Below are 15,656 nucleotides of genomic sequence, written 5' to 3'. Positions count from 1 at the left end.
ATGACCTCACGCTCAGAGCTCCCTCCAGCCTTCTGCTGGGGTGTCCCATTGGCCAAACCCAGCTAGAGGCCAGAGAGTGAAGGAGCTCCAGGTGAGCTTCCTGGGGCACAGAGCAGGGAAGAGAAAGTTGGAAACAGGTGGGTACCCTGCCCTGTCACTTCCTGACAAAGGTAGTAAGAAATAACCTTCCTCTCTTGCTCCCATTTCCACTGTCACCCAACTGGGTTTGGAAGACTTTGAGGCTTTAGAGATATCAGATATAAGTGTGTAGGAGTCAGAATCTCTATCATCCTCCAGCGTGGAGCAGGCCACCATTCAGTGACGTCCACTGTGCTGATTAAATAAAAAACCTGCCTTAAATCAAGACGTTCAACTTTAACAGTGTTTTGTGTTTTTTTGTTTTGTTTTGTTTTAAGATTTGTTTATTTATTTGAAAGGGTTGGAGGGAGCAGGAGTGTGGGGAGCAACTCAGACTAGACTAAGTTACTGGAATTAAGACTTATTCTATGCATCTGCTCTCCCACAATATGGCGCTGGGAGAGAAGAAAACAGCTTCTACACAGCTGCCTCCAGTTCAGCCAATAAACTGTAGGACTTGCTCCTGATTGGAGGAGAGCAGCGTACTCGGCGTGTGGGCAGCCGAGTTGGGATTGGCGGAGGAGGACTATAAAGGAGGAGAGAGACGGCATGCACCAGGAACATCTAAGGGGAACATCTAAGGGGAACACCTGAGCAGCCCCCGAGAGAGCCGGCCGGCGGTGTGCCGCTCCCCTGCGGAAGTGGGGAATGTGGCAGGGGGAACCGCCCTTCCACGGAGGTGGAAGGGTCAGTAGCCAACCCGGGAAGAACCAGCAGCAAACCCGGGGAGGGCCGAGCAGACGAAAGAACAGCGCAGGGTTCAGTGTTGCTCCTCCACGAAGAGGGGGAGCGACATAATGGTGCCGTGACTCGGATATGAAGCCTAGGCAGGGCTTAGTGTCGTTCCCCCACGAAGAGGGGGAGCGACACAGGAGAGAGAGAGAGAGAGAGCTCTTCTGTTCACTGGTTCACTCCCCACTGTTAGCTGTAATGGCCAGGACTGGGCCAAGCCAAAACTAGGAGCCAGGAGCTTCTTCCAGGTCTCCCATGTGGGTGGCAGGGGCCCAAGTGCTTGGGCCATCCTTCACTGCTTCCCTAGGCTATTAGCAGGGATCTAGGTCAAAAGTGGAGCTTCCGGGACATGTGGGATGTGAGATCTGAGGCAGCAGCTTTACCCACTGTGCCAAAATACTGGCCCCAGGAGTGTGTTTTTCTTTATAGTAGTTAGCATTTTGAGTATATATTTATTGTAGTTGGTAGCATTAACATGAATTGGAATATAGGAAGTTTTAAAGGCAAAACAAGGAATTTAGATTCATTTCTACAGAAGGTCAAAAACCAGTGAAGGTTTTTACACTGGGGATTGGTTTTCAAAAAGGAACAGAGCTGGCCGGCACCGCGGCTGAACAGGCTAATCCTCCGCCTAGCGGTGCCGGCACACCGGGTTCTAGTCCCGGTCGGGGCGCTGGATTCTGTCCCGGTTGCCCCTCTTCCAGGCCAGCTCTCTGCTGTGGCCCGGGAGTGCAGTGGAGGATGGCTCAAGTGCTTGGGCCCTGCACCCGCATGGGAGACCAGGAGAAGCACCTGGCTCCTGCCTTGGGATCAGCGCGGTGCGCCGGCCGCAGCGCGCCGGCCACGGCTGCCATTGGAGGGTGAACCAACGACAAAGGAAGACCCTTCTCTCTGTTTCTCTCTCTCTCTCTCTCTCTCTGTCACTGTCCACTCTGTCAAAAAAAAATTTTTTTTTAAAAAAAAGGAACAGAGCCTTGGAATAGTGAGTCTAGCAGTCATGTGACAGGTGCACTGGAACACAGTGAGCAGTCAGTTGATGCAGCTGACCCAAACCTCATGTTATCAGCAGGACCTGTGAATCAGCCTGGGTCAGTACAAGTGTAAAGGATGAAAGCCAGGTCATGTGCCAGCCCACCATGCAGAACTGGGGGAAGGAGGTGGTCTAAGGCAGTCTCGTGATCACCCTGGTCTATGAAAGGGCTTGGTTGTCAAAGAGGCTGTCGTGGCATAGCGGGTGGCAACTCGCAGTGTTGGCATCCCATATGGGCACCAGTTCAAGTCTCAGCTGCTCCACTTCGAATCCAGCTCCCTGCTAATGTAACTGGGAAAGCATCAGAAGATGGTCCAAGTACTAGGCCCCTATCAGCTATGTGAAAGATCTGGGCGAAGCCCCTGGCTTTGGCCTGGCCCAGCCCTGGTCTTTGTGGCCATTTAGGGAATGAACCAGCAGAACGAAGATTTCTCCCTTTATCTCTGTAACTCTGCCTTTTGAATAAATAATTCTTTTTAAAAAAAGTTGTGGAAGAGGAATTTTGGAGAGAGCTATTAGTAACCTTGACGTGGGGAGGGTAAGAGATGATCTGACCATCATCTCAGGCCTGGGGAAGGCAGCTTCCATGTGACTTGTGTTCCCTGGAGCCCGGAGGATGGGATAAAGTACAGTATTTTCCTAGAAAATTGAAAGAAGCAGCAAATTGTTGGTCAGCTGCTCTGATAATGGCATTGCTAAGAGAGGTGGCTGGGATAGGGGACTTCTTCTCAACCCCCAGAGTCTTAGATTAAATAACGTGTGACCAGTGGATGGCACCGAGCTTTAGAGAGAGCTAACGTAGGGTCATTCCTGATCCTGTCCGAGCGAGGGCCTGGCAGAAGCAGACACTGCTAGGCTGAGGGGCTGCATTCTTTCCCTAAAGTTGAGTCTGCACCAGCAGACCTCATGAGAACCTCATGCAAGACAAAGAGATGCCTGCACCTGTGGGCCTTCTCAGTGCTTGGCACATCTTGCAGCCATTCTCTGCCCCTCTCCTCCTCCCTCCAGCAACCATCAGAGAAGAGCAGTCCCACCCACTCCCACTACTGGAGGCTGGCTTGCACCAGGCAAGCCAGGGGACACGGAGATGGCCACTGAATGGCATTCATAGTTTTTTTTTTGTTTTTTTTTGTTTTTTTTTTTTACTATGAAGCTGGACTCAACAACCCACGTGTCTCTGTGAGGCTGATGTTACAGATCTGTGACTAGAGATGAACAGGGGAGCTTTGATTGTAGGAATCACCAGAGGGGTCATGGACCTGCCCTAAATATTGCTGGGGCGGGGGAAGCTGTAGCCCCAGAATCCACGTAGAAGAGTGGGAGACAAAAAGAGAGTCGATTATGATTGTACATCACAGGAATCTAACAGTTACATGGATTTCTACACCAAGGCCATGACATAATCTTCACCTCCAAACATGCTCCTCCTTCATTCTGCCCAGCTCAGTAAAATGACTTGCTCAAAGGAAATATTGGGAGGCATTTCTGCTACTTCTCTCTTCCTCATGTTCAGCTCATCCAAAGTTGTGTTTATCTCTCTCCAAGATACATCTCAAATTCAGCTCTTCGTCTGCCTTGTCATGCATCATCCTATTTGAAGCATCGACATCTCCCTATGAACCGCTGCCACTGCCATCTAATCCCTTTGCCTCTCAGCTTCCTTCCAGTCTGTCCACACAGCAGCCAGATTGGAATGCTGGTCCACTGTTGAATCACATCAAGCCCTTAGCATGAGCTAGAGGGCTCAAATCCAGATCCCTCCATGCTTTCCAGCCTCTAGTTCTGCGGCTTTCCCTTGTCCACACCCTAATTTACCCACAACGGTTTGCTGTAGGATCCCTGAACCCTGATATTTATCTGTTGCTGGGAATCAACTCCTATAACCTCCTAATGTGACTATCTTAAACCTCCCCCACGGTGAGTCCAGGACGTCCATCCTTGAGGGCATGATCTCTGTTCAGGTCACTTCCATGCCCCCAGTCGCTAAAAGAACACCTGTCCCATGGTGGGCACACAGCTTGTCCTTGCTGATGGGAGCTGCAGCCTGGTCCTTTCCCCCTTTCAGCCTGTGGGTCCCTTCTCTGCTCACCTCTGCAGACTCTACCATTCTTATATGGATCTCCTCCTCTTTGCATGCAACCTATCACCTTGTCCATTCTGTCACTGACTATGGCTTGTTTTTTTTTTTTTTTTTTTTTTTTTTTTTTTTTTTTTTTTTTTTGACAGGCAGAGTGGACAGTGAGAGAGAGAGAGAGAGAGAGAGAAAGGTCTTCCTTTGCCGTTGGTTCACCCTCCAATGGCCGCCGTGGCCGGCGCGCTGCGGCCGGCACACCGCGCTGATCCGATGGCAGGAGCCAGGAGCCAGGCGCTTCTCCTGGTCTCCCATGGGGTGCAGGGCCCAAGCACTTGGGCCATCCTCCACTGCACTCTCTGGCCACAGCAGAGGGCTGGCCTGGAAGAGGGGCAACCGGGACAGAATCCGGAGCCCCAACCGGGACTAGAACCCGGTGTGCCGGCGCCGCAAGGCGGAGGATTAGCCTATTGAGCCGTGGCGCCGGCCGACTATGGCTTGTTATTATGTGTGTGTGCCTTGTCCCCTGTCAGCAAGAACCACTTCGTGCTCATTTTGGCCGAGGCATTCTCCAACACCAATACCTAGCATGATGCCTGGTGCGTTGGAAGTTCAGCTCTGTTAACAGAACGACACCTGAGGCAGTGGAGCTCTGAGAGCAGTTCTTCTCTTTGCCTCAGGCCACCCTGGGGAAAATGCCTGGATCAGTCCTCCATAAGGAAATAATGACCCACAGAATAATGTGGCTCAAACAGTACCCATGTCCTCATCCCCAGAGCCTGAGCATACATAATCTTATATGGCTGAAGGGAATTTGTAGATGTTACTGAGTTACAGATGGTGAGGTGGGAGATGACCCTGGGCGATCCAGGGAGTTCTTTTAAAAGGGCAACATGGGAAGTTCAGAGTCAGGCAAAGAGATGTGATGAGAGAGCAGTGATGAGAGAGTGGGAGGGAAACTAAGATTTGAAAATCCCGTTGGCTTTGAAAATCAAAGAAGGGGCCACAGAATCAAGAGTGTGGCTGGACTGCAGCAGCTGCCAAAGCTGAGACACATGCTCTCCCCTGCCGCCTCTAGGAGGGCAGCCTTGCCAACGTCTGGACCTTGGGGCTTCTGACCCCAGAACTGAGATAGCAAGCTGTGTTGTATTAAGCCACTAGGCTTGTAGCAATCTGTTGCAGCAGTAATAGGAAACTGATATGAGGAGTGACTGGAGAAATGTTTTGAAGAACCAGAGGTGAGCAGCGGTCCCCCTGTCTCCGGAGTTCAGTACGCTTCCCTGTCTGACAACTCTGCTTCCCGAAGTACCACATCCAGTTTCCTGCAATCTACCCGTCATTCCTTTTCTTCACTTCCCTCAATGAGACAAATGAGCATCTTATGTTTTATTTCTCAGAGACAGGAAGCTAGGGCTGGACTTGACCTTAGAATTGCAGGAGAATGGAAGGCATCTCCCATCCAGACACACATTCCCCTCCTACAGCTGCTCAACTGCTTTTCTCAGTGGTCTGCTTTAAGACACGTTCTCAGTGAATGTCTCTAATGTAGAATTAGATGCTCTGGATTGGTGATTTGGTGGTATTGGGCCTTCTGAGGAAAAGGAAAAGCAGTGGATTCCCACCCCTGGATCCACTTGGGATTGGGAAAACATACATAAGCATTTTTGTGTGTAGTCATTAGGGCCCATAGACCTGCAAGGTCAGCTTACTCAAAGGGCAGAGCAAGTGTTCATTATGGTATCTTTTTAAAGTTGTCTGTAGGAGTCAGTAGGAGACAGGGATGTGCTAATACTATAAAGTGAGCTTCTTGTAGCAGCTAAGGCTTTTGCACTTAGTCGCGCAGTGGACTTAGTTCCTTGTTGAAGACCCAGTAGAGTTTCGAGCATGGTTTGAGATATGATCAGATTTTTACTGTTGAAAAAAATCACAGTGGCAACTTAACATATTGTCTATAATCCTGTAATTAGTTCATCAGATAACCTTAGTGGGGGAAAATACTATTGATGTGAAATGTTTTAATACTTCCTTTTGCACCTAGTGAAATCGGATATCAAATATCTAATTTCATAGACAATGTGCTGTGGAAAGCAATTTCCTGTAACCAATGTAAGGTCATTAAAATCTTACTGTTGTCTGGATCATTGCTCCCTTAATAGTGGGTTTACTTAAGCATTTAGTCTTGGTATCACTATCGCTATCATCATTTCATTGTGCAAGTGATTCTTGGCTCCTCTCCGACCCTTCTGCAGTAGGGAAAACTCAGTGAGTTAAGCAGACTAGTAGAACACAGTAGTAGAGCCTTCCAGAAGAGTAGGAGCAATCTTCTTGGCTCTCGCACATGCTAGCCAAAGGCTTTAGATGCAGTGAATCTCCAAGAACCATAGTTTTTTCACCTATGCGGTGAATACCATAAGGTCTCCCCAGCCATGGAGCAGTGCTGATGATCAGAAGCGATCTTTGACAGATAACGCTTTGCAGACTGTAATGTCTGACGTGGATGCCAGCTGTCACTCATTTTCCTTTCTAGCCTGAACAAGTTTGGGTTAGTCCACAAGAGCTGTGACAGTGAATGTTTGTGGTCTGCCTTTGTGGTATTATGTGGTTCTCCATCCAAGCATCAAATGCTGTAGAGATTTTCCTAGTATCTAGGCAACATACTGCCTTCACTTAGTCCTCACAAAGTCCTGAATTAAAAATAGATTTCCAGGAGCTGGTGTTGTGGCATAGTGGGTAAAACTGCTGCCTGAGAAGCCGGCATCCCATATGGGTGACAGTTCAAGTCCCAGCTGCTCCACTTCCAATCCAGCTACCTGCTAATGGTCTGGGAAAAGCATCAAAAGATGTCCCAAATATTTAGGCCTCTTTACCCACAGGGGAGACCCAGATGAAGCTTCTGGCTTCAGCCTGCACCAGCCCTACATCCATCTGGGATTGAACCAGCAAAAGGAAATTCTCTCTCTCTCTCCCTCTCCCTCTCGCTGTCCCTCTCCCTCTCCCTCTCCCTCTCCCTCTCCCTCTCCCTCTCCCTCTCCCTCTCTGTAACTGACTTTCAAATAAATAACTAAGTCTTAAAAAGTTCCCATTTGCTTTGTGCTAAAATCTAAACTTGTTTTAAGGGAACCAAAGATACCCTTAGATTTAGAAGGGGAAATGGCCATGTTCCAGCACGTTTAGAGCATAAAGACATGCAGAGAAAATTGGAGGGGCTCGTTGAGTGAGCGAAGCTGTTGACTCACTACAATCATGCTGGCCTGTTGGTGATATCCCCGAGGAAAGAGGCGGGATCTGGTAGCTCCAAGCTGCAGGGAAAGAACAGCTGGTTCCACAAGAGCAACCAGCCGCACTTAGAGAAGGTTGTTTGTCATCACCATGACATACTGAGCTGCTAATCAGAGACATTCGGTATCGTTGCACAGTGCTTCTTCATGGTTTTAAACCTCATTTTATTCAACATGAGGCCTTGTCTGATGTCCGGTGGAGAAAAGGTCAGGTAATGGGGCCTTTATTGCTGTCAGCTTAAGAAACCACCTGTCATAGTGAATATAGTTGGACATTTCCACAAAGCAGACAGAAGCTTTCTAATTATTCCCAGGTGCATCGGTGTCGACCTATTTAATTTCTACACAGAGTTAGGGAAGAGGAAGCTTTGAACAATGCTTTTGTTTGAACAAAATTTGACTCCCAAACTCATACATTTATACCTCAAGGTCATAGGTCAATGACACTGAAAGCATGGAAACATAATCTAATCGTGGTGTTTAGGACATGGGTCTAGTGGGGGATCTATAGGTCGCTGGAGGTGTGCCCTCAGAAGGTAGCTCTTGAAAGATGATTGGTTCCAAGAGCCTGGGGTAGGCCTAGCTGTGCTCTGTCTCTGCTGCCTGGCGTGCCCTGTGATCCTGCCAACTGTCCATGCTCCACCCCTGTTGCCACCCTTTATCACAGGCCAAACCAAAGGTGCTATGTAGTCTTGAACTTGAACCTCCAAACCTATGAGCTAAATAAACCTTTCTTTTGGTAAAGATAGTTTTCCCAACTGTTCCCTTGTAATGGTGAAAAGCTGACTAATCCAAGGAGTCATTTCTGTTGTGGCAGCAAAATAGCACCTTTCATTAATGACTCTCCAGGTTATCATTAATAATGGCATCATCAAGAGATTTACAAGTTTTACTTCAGCTGGGTATGATTAGAAGCAAATAAAATATTTTACCCCTTTCTTATTTCATCAAAAGGAATGGCTGTCTCAGAGCTGCTTCCTTTGTGGAGGCCAAATATCCAGACTTAAAAGAGAATTTCCAACTTTGATTCTAAAAGAAGAATATGAATGGAAGGAGGCTCAGGCTGGCAATCAGACTGTAGCATGCATTAGCAGAGTGGCTTGGACCTTGCTGAGCCTTAAGTCCTCAGCCATAACATGGGAATCAACATTCTCAAGGTCCTAGGAGAGCAAATGAGTTAGAGACAACAGAGCATCCTTAGTTGTAACCTGCACTGAGGCCCAGCCTCACTGATGTGGGCCCCATCTCCAGCTCTTCACCAGCTGAGTGACTTTAAGTTGCTAAACTTTCCTGAGTCAGAAAAATGGAGATACTAATAGTATCTACCTAATAGGGTCATTGTGAGGACAGAGTTAATATAACCAGAGGCACTTCTAAGGGTGCCTGCCATGTAGTAAATTCATTATAAGTGTATGCTACAGTGATGATAGATTATGATTATATAATCTATGATTATAATCTATGTTATCCATCTATCAAGTACCCTGGTATAAATTATTTTGTAAAAAAATTGACTTTATTACTGCTTCTGTGATTGTTCCCATCCATCCAAGCACTTGAGTTTTAAGGAGGCTGAGAAAAAAAATTCTTACAAGTCTGTTTTTTGGATAAACAATGGAGTCTTTCCCCAAATCTTATCTCTTCATGGACTCAAAATAATCTTGAGGCCAGCATTGTGGCAGGGTGGGTAAATCCACCACCTGTGATGCCAACGTCCAATATGGGCATGAGTTTAAGTCCCAGCTGCTCCACTTCCAATCCAGCTCCCTCCTAATGTTCCTGAGAAAGCAGTGGAAGATGGTCCAAGTGCTTGGACTCCTGCCACCCACATGAGAGACTTGGATGAAGCTTCTGGCTTCAGCCTGACCCAGCCCTGGCTGTTGCAACCATTTGGGAAGTAAAACAGCAGAAGGAAGACCTCTCTGTGTGTCTCTGTCTCTGTCTCTCTCCCTCTCTGTAACTCTGCCTTTTAAATAAATAAAATATTTTTAAAAAGATAACTTAATATTATACCATAGGAGACAGAGGGTTGTTTTTGTTTTTGTTTTCAGTGCTCCTCAGAGCAAGAACAAATTCTTGGGCCTTGCCCTAGACCCCATGAATCAGTAATTCTGGTGAACCAAATCACCATCTGATTTGGCATCCCCAATAATTCCTAGGCTCTCCAGAGTTTGAGCATACCAGCTATCAGCTACTTGAAACATCAACTGCCTTCCATTACAAGGGTGAGGACAGCAAAGAATGACTACTCTGTTGGACAGATGGTTCCAGCCCAAGAAGGGCTCAGCGACTGTTAATGATGTTTCCATGGATTTAGCAGAAATACAGGGACAGGGTACAAAAAGAGCAAACGCTCTGAGAGCACTTGAGTTGGTTGGTCTGGCACAGGACATTTTGGAGTATGTTTTTAGTTGTCTGGAAAGTGCTCATGTCATATTTTGAAGCATTCCACTTGGACTGATGGATGGGAGAAGAGATGCCTTTTGAATTCTGATGAGGGGTTCAAATGAGGAAAATGCATTTCAGCCTTCAGAAGTCATAGTGACTAGTACAAAAGGTCAGTGGAGCCAGTTGGTGGCATTGCAGACCTCAGAGTAGAAGTATTAAAATAGCAAACTTTGTTTAGGCACTAAATGCACTATGGTCTCAAGTCTCAATCCTTTGCCATCTTGCTGCCCTGGGATCTTAAGTAAAAAGACATGTGAAAAAGGAAAAACACCAAGACATTTTTCTGTGTCCTGCAGGGTCAAGGATATAGGTACTTGCCCTCAGCCTAAGAGGGATGTAATATTAGAGGTGGAATAAGCAGTGTGATTAAATGATGGCTCTACGGGGAAAATGGTTGTGATTCATTATGTTTGCAGGTTGCTAATCAGTACTAATTGAGCATGACTTTCCTGTGAATTCAGCAAGTACTTACTGGGGTTAGGGGATGGCGGCATTGTGGCACATTGGGCTTAACTGCCACCTGCAGTGACAGCATCTCCTATTGGAGCACCAGTTCAAGTCCCAGCTGCTCTGCTTCCTATCTTGCTCCATGTTAATGTACCTGGGAAAACAACATAGGATGCTCCGAGTGCTTGGGCTCCTACCACCCACACAGACCCAGATGGAGCTTGAGGCTCCTAGCTTCAGCCTGGACCAGACCGGGCCAGCCATTGTGGCCATTTAGAGAGTCAGCCAGCAAATGCAAGATCTCTCTTCATGTGCTCTGTGCAGTATGGTTGAAAAATCAAGTTTTGGTGAAGATGTCAGTGCCTGGGGAGAAGAAGCCAATTTTAGGGATAGAGAGGTTGTAGGATAATAGTTTGGTTCTGTATATACTGAATTAGTGATGACAGAACAACATCCGAACAGATTGAGAAGATCTAGGAGTCATGTGCATAGAGACAGTATTTGAGTCACTAAGAATGGATTGATTGGTAATTAAAGGTATCTGAGAATCAAAGATCAAACTGTTAGGGACCTGCAGTTGTAGCAAGTAGAATATGAGAATGAAGAAATGATAGAGACCATCAGAAAAGCTGGAAATGGATCCTGGTACACGTTCTATTACAGGAATCAGAAACAGACATGTTTTTCTAGAAGAGAAAGATGTTCCTTGTATAGCAAAAAGAAATAAAAAGGAATAAGGATGTGAGCAGCTGGCGATGGGTCTAAGACTTCTAAGTGAACATATTAACTCAAAAACCAAAGCGTTTTTTCACTAAAATGGGTGATCTTGGTTACAGACACTGAAGTCAGGGTTTCTCAACCTTGCCACAGTTGACTTTTGGGGCCAGATGATTGTGGTGGGGGTCCATGCTGAGCAGTGCTGGGTGTTTAGCAGCATCCCTGATCTCCACCCAATAGATACCAGATATTAACCCTGTCACCACCAGTGGTGATGGTCACAAAATGTCTTCAGAAAGTACCCAATGTCCCTGGTTAAGAACCACTGACTGAAGTATGTATTTAATGCCCATGGCATGTGTAGTATAACATTAAGCATGGAGAACTGTAAACTGTATAGCACACTTACACCATTAAGAAGAATACTCTCTGGGTCTAGGACTGTGTCACAGCAGGTTAAGCTACTACTTGCAACACTGGCGTCCCATATGAACACCAGTCCTAGTTCCAGCTGCTGTGTTTCTGATCCAGTTTCTCACTTATGTGCCTGGGAAAGCAGTGGATTATGGCATAAGTTCTGGGCCCCTGCCACCCATGTGGGACCCAGATGGAGTTCTGGGTTCCTTGCCTTAGCCTGGCCCAGTGTGGTGAGTGAAACACCAGATGGAAGATGGAAGATCTCTCTCTCTCTCGCTCGCTCTCTCGCTCTCTCCCTCTCTCCCTCTCTCCTTCTCTCTCCCCCTCTCCCTCTTTCCTGCTCTCCCCCCTCCCTCCCTCCTTTCCTCCCTTTCAAATAAATAAGTAAATCTTTAGGGGAGGGAGATTGCTTTCTGATTTCCCTAAATTGTATTACTCTGCTATTTCTCCTATTACAATGGTTATATATACACATAAATATACATACAAACATGTATATATATATATATATATATATATATTCAAGTTGATTTCAAAAAGGATGTGGAAATGGAATTATAAGGAAAGTGTAGGGGCAGTCACTGTAGTGTAGTGAGTTGAGCCACTGCTTGGGATGCCCACATCCCGTGTCAGAGTTCAAGCCTGGCCCCGCAGCTTCCAGTCCAGCTTCCTGCTAATGTGCACTCTGGGAGGCAGCACGTGATGGCTCAGGCACTTGGATCCCTCCCACTCACATGCAGGATCCGTGTGGAGATCCTGGCTCCTGGCTCCTGGTTTCAGCATGCCCTAGCCTCCCAGTAGTTGCTGGCATTTGGCATTTCAGGGGGTGGAAGGTCTCCCTCTCCATCTCCCTCACTCTGCCATTCAAAAACTAAAAGTAAATACTTTTTTAACAGAGGCCAAAAAAAAAAAATCATGAAGCCCACATGTATTCATTTTCCATAAACTCTTTGAAGACCCCTCATATGGCAGCTACTCTCTAACATGAAGTTAGCTTCACTATGGCATGGAATAGTGGTGTCCCAGTGCCGTGTGTTTTATCACAGACCAACGTAGGAAATTTAGAAGACTGATCCATGTTCAGACTAGAAAGAAATTTCCAACTTAAATTCTTTGTGTTCTTCAAGAACTCAAATTATTTTTTGTTCTCTCATTTCATATGACGGTAAAATATTCCTTACTAGTCCATAGATATGTTATACAAACTGGTTTTTTTTAAGACTTATTTTATTTATTTGAAAGACAGAGTTACAGAGGGAGGTAGAGCCAGAGAGAGAGAGAGGTCTTCCATCCGCTGGTTCACTCCCCAAATGACCACAACAGCCTCTGAGTCGTTTTCAAATGTGTTCGTACCAGTTACTTGGGGGTAGAAATTACAATTCTTTATGTTGAAAGCATTCTACCGAGTTTATAAATTCTTAATAGAACATGAATATTTGGATATTTTAGAGTGAATTTTATTTTGGAAACATTTGTAGGAAAAATTATCACAAAAAATAATTTCATGACAAGAAGGATCCTTAATATATAGAATAGATTCTCTATCAAAAGAAGCAGTGACTCATTTTCCCAAACCTCAACTTTCTCATTGTTTATAAACAAGAAAGAAAATCTAACCCCAATCTCTTGAGTGTTTGTTTTGCTTTTTCAAAACTAAAGAGAGAGTGAGAGAGAATAGGTAAGAACACTTGAGTTCCTGTCTGCTGGTTCACTCCCCAAATGCCCACAAGGCAAAGCCAGGAGCCAGGAACTTCATCTGTTTTTCACATGTGGAAGCCAAAGATACAGTTATGGGGGCCAGCGCCGTGGCTCACTTGGTTAATCCTCCATCTGCGGTGCCAGCATCCCATATGGGCGCCGGGTTCTAGTCCCGGCTGCTCCTCTTCCATTCCAGCTCTCTGCTATAGCCCAGGAGGGCAGTGGAGGATGGCCCAAGTGCTTGGGCTCCTGCACCCGCATGGGAGACCAGGAAGAAGCACCTGGCTCCTGGCTTCAGATTGGCGCAGTGTGCCGGCCGTAGCGGCCATTTGAGGGGTGAACTAACAGAAGGAAGACCTTTCTCTCTGTCTCTCTCTCACTGTCTAACTCTACCTGTCAAAAAAAAAAAAAAAATAAGGTGCAGTTATGTAAGCTATTGCCACTGCCTCCCAGGGTCTGTATTAGCAGGAAGCTTGAGGGGTAGGAACTGAACCTAGCACTCTGATGTGGGAGTTGTCAACCACTAGGTGAAAAATCTCACTCCATTCTCCCATTTTTTTGCTGCTTGTGGCATTGAACAAGACCTTGACTGTTGAGGCTGATGTTAAGATTTTTGTTTTCTTTGCAGACTGCATCATCTGCTATCAAAGGTGCTATTCAGCTGGGAATAGGATACACAGTGGGGAATCTCACTTCCAAGCCGGAGCGAGATGTTCTCATGCAAGACTTTTACGTGGTGGAAAGTGTGTTCCTACCCAGGTAAGAACACTGTTACATGTGACGCTTTCAATGCTAAGGAAGCTACCTTGCCACATCTCCGTGGTGAAGGCCTTTCCTATTGAATGTGATGTCTCTGTTGACCTTTGCCAGAACGAGAGCAGTCCAAATGATGGTTTCTTCCTGTAGTGTTAGGATGGCTTGCGAGTTTTCTGTGGAGTGGGTCAGTGGGTTTCATCTTTGGAATTGGTTGTGATGAACACCTAGAAGACTACTTGGAGAAAATTATGAGATCCAATAGGGAAGAGTGCAGCAGTCGTATAGTAATGCCTGCCATGGTCACAGAAAGAGAGGGGCTTCCATGCAGCAGCAGCCCCTGCCGGGTTCTGTTCTCCTCAGTGTAAAAGGATGGGCCGGGGGGGGGGGGGGGGGGGGTTGGCCCTCGTGTCTGAGTCTGGTCTCACAGTTTAACTTTCCTCCAGAAAGCAGCTGAGAATCTGTTGTTTTGACACCATGTTCACCCAGCACTAGTTACCCATACATGTTATTTCTAGCTTTTACCATTTTGCAAAGGGAAAAAAAAAAATTAGTTGTTTAAAACAAATACCTCGGACATGGAGGGTGGTGATGATTGCATAACAGTGTGAATGTAATTAATGTCACAGAATTATCCACTTAAAAGTGATGAAAATGGTTAACTTTTTATGTTGTATATATTTTATCAAAGTAAAATATAGAAGAACTGTCAACTTCTGTCACCACTTTCATGTGGGGAGAGAAGTAATCATTACCAAATTGGAGATGTGACCGTAACTGGTAGGATAGTTAAAAAAAAGGGGGGGGGGACTAGAAAATAAAATGAAATATGCAATTCAGTGACTTGAGGGCATTTATTTCATCTTTGAGGCAATGGAGATTTACTTTTCAAACACAGTAATACTTAAAAATCAGTGTTTCTTTTCAAAATAAGCCATTTTGTTACTTATGACTGGACTGGAGTGGGACTGGCTGGGGGCACTGTTTTACCCAGGTTCTCACTGCCTTATCTGAAATATATTTTTCAGAGAGTGAAATTTGTATATGTATATGTGTGTCCAGGTGTCAGCTGCCTAAAAATGTAGTCTGCAGGTGAATGTGCAGTAACTCCCACATAGACAGAGGAACATAAATTCTAAAAAGTTGGCTATGATCCCAGTCTAGATTTGCTTTACACACTCTGGAGAACAGAGCTGGTCTCCTGGCAGTTGTAACATGTGCTTCTCTAGCAGTCCACAGACAGAGATTCCAGTCGGCAAACAGACAGCCCTAAGATCTAAGATAAAATCCCTCCTCGGGACCCCATTCTTCTTCTGTATTTGGCAGCTTTCCCTGAGTTTGTTTGTAACAAATCTATTTGTCATTCCAAAAAAGTCATGACATTTATTTGTCTTGAAATCCAGTCCTTCATCTTCTGCTATGATATTTTAGGGTCATAATTCCTTAAAAAAAAAAAAAAGTTGTATTTACAGGGCCAACCTTGTGGCATAGCAGGTAAAACCGCTGCCTGTGACACAGGCATCACATGTGGGCACCAGTTTCTGTCCCGGCTGCTCCACTTCAGGTCCAGCTCCCTGCTAATGGCCTAGGAAGAGCTGCAGAAGATGGCCCAAGTGTTTGGGCCCTTGCTGTCCATGTGAGAGACCTAGATGAAGCTCCTGGCTTTGGTCTTGGCCCCCTGGTCATTGTAGCCATCTGGGAAGTAAACCAGCAGATGGAAGATCTCTCTTTCTCTATCTCTCCCCAAGTCTTTCTAATTCTTTCATAATAAATAAATTAATTTAAAAAAAGATTTATTTATTTCAAAGGCTGAATGATAGAGAGAGAGGGAGACACAGAGAGAAAGGAGATCTTCCATCTGCTGGTTTGCTCTCCAAATGGCCACAACAGCCAAGGCTTGTCTTTGCTAAGGCCAGGAGCCTAGAAT

At 46.0% G+C, this 15,656-nt stretch overlaps 1 protein-coding gene across 5 annotated transcripts in view; it reads left to right on the top strand.

Moving 5' to 3' along the window:
• PIP5K1B (phosphatidylinositol-4-phosphate 5-kinase type 1 beta) overlaps positions 1–15,656 on the top strand; it is a 393,421-nt gene that overhangs the window by 241,267 nt on the left and 136,498 nt on the right. For all 5 annotated transcript variants that reach the window (XM_051846326.2, XM_008256190.4, XM_017341676.3 and 2 more), the window contains one exon: positions 13,605–13,735. In XM_051846326.2, the coding sequence (XP_051702286.1) occupies positions 13,605–13,735 (131 nt within the window). The remainder of the gene's footprint in view (positions 1–13,604; positions 13,736–15,656) is intronic.

The sequence above is a fragment of the Oryctolagus cuniculus genome, chromosome 1 (assembly GCF_964237555.1).
Source record: "Oryctolagus cuniculus chromosome 1, mOryCun1.1, whole genome shotgun sequence".
Classification (NCBI taxonomy): Eukaryota; Metazoa; Chordata; class Mammalia; order Lagomorpha; family Leporidae; genus Oryctolagus; species Oryctolagus cuniculus.
Note: the sequence above shows the minus strand (reverse complement) of the source record. Positions and strands in the feature narration are given on the sequence as shown.